The sequence below is a fragment of the Medicago truncatula genome, chromosome 4, assembly GCF_003473485.1.
Source record: "Medicago truncatula cultivar Jemalong A17 chromosome 4, MtrunA17r5.0-ANR, whole genome shotgun sequence".
Taxonomy (NCBI): domain Eukaryota; kingdom Viridiplantae; phylum Streptophyta; class Magnoliopsida; order Fabales; family Fabaceae; genus Medicago; species Medicago truncatula.
Window position 1 is genome coordinate 45,629,862 of NC_053045.1, and position 7,355 is coordinate 45,637,216.

The following is a 7,355-nucleotide window of genomic DNA, read 5'->3' on the forward strand; positions in this document are numbered from 1 at the left end:
TTAACCCCTTAAGATTTAGTCTCTTTGTATCTTTGGTCATTTTAGTCAATTTTGACCAAATCAACGCATGTGTTGCATGCCACATGTGTAAATAATTAATTAAAAAAATAAAAAATGCTTCATAATCATTTTATAAATTAAAAAATTAAAAAAGATATTAAAAATTAAAAAAATCAGAAAAAAAATTAAAAATAAAATACAAAACAATAAATGTTCATTCTGAAAAACGTGGAGTATGATGCTCTGAGGATTGTTTTCAACAGATTTCAATCTGTTGTACAATTTCTACCAACAGTGTCAACAACTTTTATCCCCTGAGGTACTTTCATCTATTAAACAATTTTTAATATTGCCTATTGCAATGAAGTTTTGTCCAGGTCCCCTAACATGAAATATTTTCAAGTTTCTACGTTTGGTGTTGCTTTTTATGAAGAAAGCCATGAAAACTTATTTTGCAATATCAGGCTCTGATGTTGTGCTTTTTGCCTGTTTCAATGGTGTGATGTAATGCAATTTTCATGTAGATTGTTGAAAGAGAGGCTGAAGCTGGAGGAAGTCTCGGTGAACTGGATTCGTATGAACTTGCGCCGGAAGAGATGAAGAATGATGAACATTTGTTTTGGGTTTTATTTTTAATTTATTTTTGATTTTTTAATTTTTAATATCTTTTTTAATTTTTTTAAATTTATAAATTGATTATGAGGCATTTTTTATTTTTTTAATTAATTATTTACGGACATGACATGCCACACATGCGTTGACTTGGTCAAAATTGACTAAAAGGATCAAAGATGCAAAGAAGCTAAATCTTAAAGGGTCAAAATTGTAGTTTTTGTACATAGGAGGCCAAAATTGCAACTTTTTAAAAGTTAGGAGGAAAAAATGCACTTTAACCTAAAATTAAAAATCACAAGCGCAATGTTAAAAAAAAAAGAGTAAATAAAAAATGGGGAGAACGTAGCTGGTGCGCGGGGACTGTGCAAATAAGCAAAGATGAAAACCGTAAAAGCCAATTAAGAGAGAATCAAGTAAAAAAAAAAGCAAAGAAATAGTATTCCAAAAAACAGAATAAATAATTTCATGAAATAAAGTTTTGTCAGTTAGTGTAATTAATTATTGATTAGTGATTACTAATCACATTTAATAAAGAGAGAATCATGCTGTCCCTGTGAGCATAGTTCAGTTGGTAGGGATATGCATTATTATATGCAGGGGTCGAGGTTCGAACTCCGGACACTCCACAAAGGTGAATTCTAACCACTAGACTACCTGACAAAAAAAAAAAACAAAAAAGAGAATCATGTTCTTCCTTTTTCATTATTTTTTTCCTTCCAAATAAATGATACTTGTGATCTATAAGTATCCTTGTTTTGAGACTAAAAAGCAAGGAGGATTTGGTGAGAAAAACACGTTTACAAAATTGAGAGAAGTAGAAGTTCAAAAGTAAAAGGAAAAAAGTGGTGTTTTGTTTTTTTAACATTTCATAAAAAGTGGTGTTTTTTCTCTCAAAAAAAATAAAAAGTGGTGTTTTTTTTAACTCCAAATCGATAGAGGTAAGCTTTTACCCGTTTTATGGCTTTCTTTGTTATGGCTTTCTTAACCATGCTTCTTGTTTGTCCTGATCTGGTAATAATGTTCTTTGTGTAATATGTGTATTCATTTTGTAAATCGTGTCAATCAAATATCCTAGTTTAGTATTTCTTTTAAAAAAATGTTATTCCATTTGGGACTTTGGAGGTGTTGATGGTCGATCCTTGATCACGGCGTTCAATCAAACAATTTCGACATTATTCTGTCAATTAAATTAGGATTTACGGATTTTTGAAGATTTAGATTAATCACTAATTATTATTTTGGCAAAGCTACTGATTTTTATTTAAAAACGTTATTTTGAAATAAAATAAAATAAATAGTTCACCAAAAGGGACTCTTACTCTATCAATTTATATTCATATTAGTCATTCATATTTTTCATATATATTTTTTTTCTTTTTTTCTTTTCTTTTTCAACAATATGAAAATATGTTGATGACTAAATTAATAACATGTGATAAATATAGAGACCATATTGTTTATTTTTTTTGAAAGAAGAGACCATATTGTTAGTAGGTAGCTAAAATACAGTGAACTAATTTATACAAAGTGGGCTGCACCAATTTTCTTTTTTGTTGATAATAAGTGTTTTTCTCTTTATGAAATTGATAATAATCAGTTAAATATCCTCGTTATCCATTAATAACTTTTATCTTCTCCATAGAAAATAATGGCAGATAATCAACTCAACAATGCTTACTATGGCCCTTCCATCCCCTCGCCCTCGAAATCTGACCGCCGACGCCACAACAATAATGGTTGCGGCTTCTGCGGTTGCTTCAAAGGATGTGGTTGTTGCATTTCAGCTTAATATGCAAAATCATTACCACGATCATTGTCATAGTAGCAATCATTGGTTTCCTCTTTTAGGTTATTGTGCGCCCGGACGTCCTCAAATTCAGCGTTAGGGAAGCATCCCTTACTCTATTCAATTTCACAAACAACAACACATTTAACTATGATCTTTCTGTCAACATCTCGGTTCAAAACCCTAATCAAAGAGTTGGTATCGATTATGAAGACATAAAAATGTTTGCGTTTTATAAAGATCTTAGAGCATCTATAATGCTAGAACCAAAATTTTGTTCTTCAATCATTTTTTGTGGACCCATGGATGACACATAAGATTTAAGAACCATCACTCATTTATACTCCAATACAAGAACCATATTTGTGTTCTTATATTAGTTTTTAGGGTTCCACAATAGACCCCACATATTTCTATTTATTTATTTTTTAATATATATCTCTTATTTTTGTAATATATATATATATATATATATATATATATTACAGAAATATTACAAATTTAATTTATTAAATATTAATAATAATAATAATAATAATAATAATAATAAAAAATTTCAATTTTTAGTAATATAAATGTTTTCTTTTATAATAAAAAATTAATAATAATAATAATAATAATAATAATAATAATAATAATAATAATAATAATAATAATAATAATAATAATAATAATAATACTTCCTCCGTCCCAAATTGTATGACGTTTTGGGCATTTCACATATATTAAGAAATGCAATTAATATTGTGTGGAAAAGAGATATTATAAGTTGTTTTACAAAATTGTCCTTAATAAATAATATAGGAAAGATAAATGAAAGAATTGGAAGAAGAGAGACTAATAAATAGTTAAGGTTATAATAGGAAAAATAACATTAAAGTTGCATTGGTACTGTAAAGCGACATATAATTTGAGACAAATATTTTTCGTTAAAGCGACATACAATTTGGGACGGAGGGAGTAATATATAATAAGTTTTTGCATGTGTGCTTTGAGCTTTGACTTTAAAGTAGCTATCTATAATTATAATAGTAATATATATGGCTTTATTTTGCATTTGCGCTTTGGCATTTTCCAAGTTCTGCTGTCCGTCTATAAAAAGCAGCTTTTGGTTATGTAGAACCGGTTCTTGTGGTGCAACTGTTCTCCACCTTGGATGACAAGTGGATGTTCTCCGATACTAAAAAATAACAAGAACAATTTTTGGGTGTGTAGAACATAGTGTAGAACATACACTGAAGTTGCTGTTAGGTTTGGTTCTCAATCCCTGGGAAAATTCTTTCAACCCCATAAGAATACAAGCGTTTTGAGTGCTGCTTTTAAGGGTAAGCAAGGGATTCATTTAAGTTCAGGTCAAAAGTCAGAGTTCAATATGGAGAAAAATGACGGTATTTATGAAATTGATTTGAAGGTTTTTCTAAATTTGAGGTGTACATTGGGCTTGTTTAAGTCTGGGAAAGTGAAGCCTAAACTTCATTGCGATATGAGGATTCCGTTGATATCACACAATGTAACTTCTTCTTCGTTGGATAATGGATTTGAAGCCACAAATTGTGATTGGATTTACAAATGGAGGTTGTTCCATTAGATCTCATATTTTCAAAATGGTAGTTGTTCATTGGAGTGGTAATTTAGGAATTAAATTAATTGTTTATTTTTCTTTCATTTTACCATTTTTTTTAAAGGATTGTACCATTGTCACTCTGCATTTTATGTTAGGAAGTATTTATTTTGATATTAATATTAGTATTGTTGCTCCAATGATTTTTGAGCTGAATTTTTGAGCTGACTATACATATCAAATTCAGCGAAGATTTTTTTTTAAAACTATTTTTAACCATCTTAAGAAAAGGAGAAATGATATTTGTACAATCATTTTGGTACAACTTTCTCTCTCATACTCACATTATGTTTTTATTCTCTCTTCCTCAATTCCTCCCTCTCTCTCTCTCTATATATATATATATATATATATATATTGTTTTTGACCAATAAAAAGAGAGAACAATAAAGTTGTTTCAAAGATTGTACCGAAATGGTTGTTAAAATATCACTACTCTAAGAAAAGTGTTTAGTATGACTCATGCTCACTAATAAGTGATCAGACACTGAAGAACAATGAAAGAGCATTTCCTTTGGACAATTTGGACGGTTGAGGGAAAATCCCCCTAGTACGAGTTAATGGTAAACTTTTAGCCTCAACCTTAAGCATTGAATAATAAAGACTTAAATAGGTCTTTCATCCCTGCAAATATATGTCATTTGAATTTTCGTTTTTGAAGTTACTAATCCTTCTAATCCTTCCAATCTAAACACTTTTCTTATTAGTAACTTCAGGAACGAAAATTCAAATAACCTATATTTACAGGGACGTAAAACCTATTTAAGCCAATAATAAAAAGAAACTAGAAGTCTACAACAACTTCTCAGTTATAGAAAAATATAAACACAATTGATTGAACTCCATGAGCAATCATTGTGTTTATATATGTGTTTCATAATATGCTTGCTTTCTTTAGATATAAGTTTCCTGTTCTAACAAAAATAAAGGTTTTCTTTCGGTTTTCGTCATTTATTTTCACTTACTCACGAAATCAGTTCCATTATTTTAAAATTACATAATTTTGATCCTTTTGTCATATTTTTCAACTTAGAATTGGTCAATGTGAAATATTTTAAATGAGCCGTCATACGATCCAATGATGTAGAATTATCACCAATTATAAGATTGACCAAAAATCCCTTAAAAACTTCGATTTAAATATAATATATCACCAATTTTAAGTTCGAAAATATGAAAGAGAAACCAAAACTACGTTATCTTAAAATGGAGGAACCAGTTCCACGAACGAGTAAAAATAGATGAGATTTAAGCACTATTTTTGTGTAATCAAAACATTTGAATTATTCATAAAAAGTAGCACATCCTTAAAAAATAAAATAAAATAGTAGCACAGTACTACATAACCACATTCAAAGTGAACTATAGCCAACGAATTTGGTTAAGCCAAAGGTAATAGCCATAGCCATCCAACCTCCAACCACCACTCTAACACAAGACATTTTCACTGATGTTTTACCAAGTATTGCTCCTACACCACCAAACACCAACAATGCAAAACTAGCCATACCAACAACAACAAACAACCTTATCTTATAGTCCCTTACCAATGCTGCTCCTAACAATGGAACAGTAGCACCAAATGAAAATGCAATTGCTGATGCAATAGCAGCTTGAAAAGGATTTGGTAGTAGCTGCTTTTCCTCTTCAACAAAAGTGCTGTTGATTTTGTTCTCTCTTTTCATTTGAGCTACCATTATGTCAAACTGAGTGTACACTGATACAAACTCTCCAATTCCCATACTACATGCTCCTGCAATTAGTCCTGCAAATCCAGCTAGAAGCATTGTTTTGATGTCTTCATGCACAGCTCCAACACCTAATATCAATGATGTTATTGATACCAAACCATCATTGGCTCCTAACAAAGCAGCTCTTAGCCATTGTGCTCTTTTGGAATAGTCAATGTTGTTTTCTTCAGTGTCTTGAGTTTGGTTTTGCTTTGCTTCTATGTCATTAACTTCATTGTTATTATGGTTACCAAGAGAAGCCATGAAGTACAAAAATCTTAAGATACCAAGATTAAAGGAAAATGAGGAAAGGGTTGCATGTAGAAAACACAGTCTCTTCATGGATTATTATATAGAAGTATGATCAAAGTTAGGTAATGTTGATGATAGTGTTGAGAGCACTTTGAAGTTGGCCACCTCTGAATAATACCTGAAAAATTCAATCCACAATGAATTAACTTCTTTGAGCACGTTTCGATAAACAACTTAATTAAGCGCTTGTCAAATAAGTACTTATTTATAAGCTATTTCTATAGCAAGAGATACAATAAAGTCAAATTCTTTTCATAAAAGGTATACATTATTTCATAAGCTATCCTAGACAACTTGTGAAAATAATCTAAAAAAATCGTATAAATATATCATAAGCTATTTCCATAAACTCTCCAAAACAATTTCACAAATGTTTACATCAGTAGATAAACTCAAATACGTCAATCCGATCGGTGTCAATTTGTTTAGTGTGGTTTACCTCGTTATCTAAGTATAGAATGGTAGCTGTTGTGATAAACTAGTTTGCTCTTTCTCATTTCTGGTGGTGAAAGTAGGTGCTGCATTCTAGCTAGTTTCTTAGTGTGCTATAACTCTCTGTTTAGTTAACATGAAATTAATCATAATCCTAGAGAAATGAGATGCAAAGGAAATCGGATGAAAATAAATAAACTCTCTTGATTATAAAATAGCACCTCACAAAAAAAAAACCAATAAAAATTCCCTATAAAAAAGCTAATAATAAAAAGAGAGAATATAAATATAAATATGTCACTTGCATAGAGAGAATATTATCGGACCGTTTCATTTTTTATGAGCCATTCAAATAAAAAGTTTGTTTGACTTGGCTTGTGAGAACTATAAGGATCAAAATATAGTTCTCACCGATTTACGCCCCAATTTCCAGTCACTTTGTTGATAGTGACAAATGATAATTCTTCTTAGTTCTTACTCCTCCAATAAGAAAACCAAAGGTTACATGAATAAATTAAAGAGTAAACCACATTCTCCTCCTCTCAAAGATGCTTGAATTACACGTCTCCCTCTTATGTTATAATATACACCTCCTTCCTTAAAAAGTAAAATTTATACTCCCCTCTTCTATAAGATGCTTGAATTACGAACTCTCCCTTAATAATTAAATATGGACTACACTTTAATCTATTTTAATATAAATAAATATTTTTATATTATATATTAATTTTGAATCACCAGTTAAAAAATATTCATTCATTTCTTTTGACAGTTCAAAACAATATTGCACACACAACCAATCAAAACATTCTGAATTGCCACATTTGGCCCACATAAATTAAAATCATTAATTGATGTG

At 30.0% G+C, this 7,355-nt stretch overlaps 1 protein-coding gene and 1 pseudogene across 1 annotated transcript; one reads left to right on the plus strand and one right to left on the minus strand.

Annotated features, from left to right (window-relative positions):
• The first annotated feature begins 2,263 nt into the window (after positions 1-2,263).
• Positions 2,264-4,003, plus strand: LOC25493302 (NDR1/HIN1-like protein 3; annotated as a pseudogene).
• A 1,285-nt stretch (positions 4,004-5,288) lies between these two features.
• LOC25493303 (vacuolar iron transporter homolog 4) lies at positions 5,289-6,707 on the minus strand. The gene is made up of 2 exons (XM_013601773.3): positions 6,504-6,707; positions 5,289-6,182 (listed from the first exon to the last, which is right to left on the minus strand). Exon 2 carries the CDS (start codon positions 6,092-6,094, stop codon positions 5,375-5,377), a length of 720 nt encoding a protein of 239 aa, XP_013457227.1. The 5' UTR covers positions 6,095-6,182; positions 6,504-6,707; the 3' UTR covers positions 5,289-5,374.
• Between the last annotated feature and the right edge of the window lie 648 nt (positions 6,708-7,355).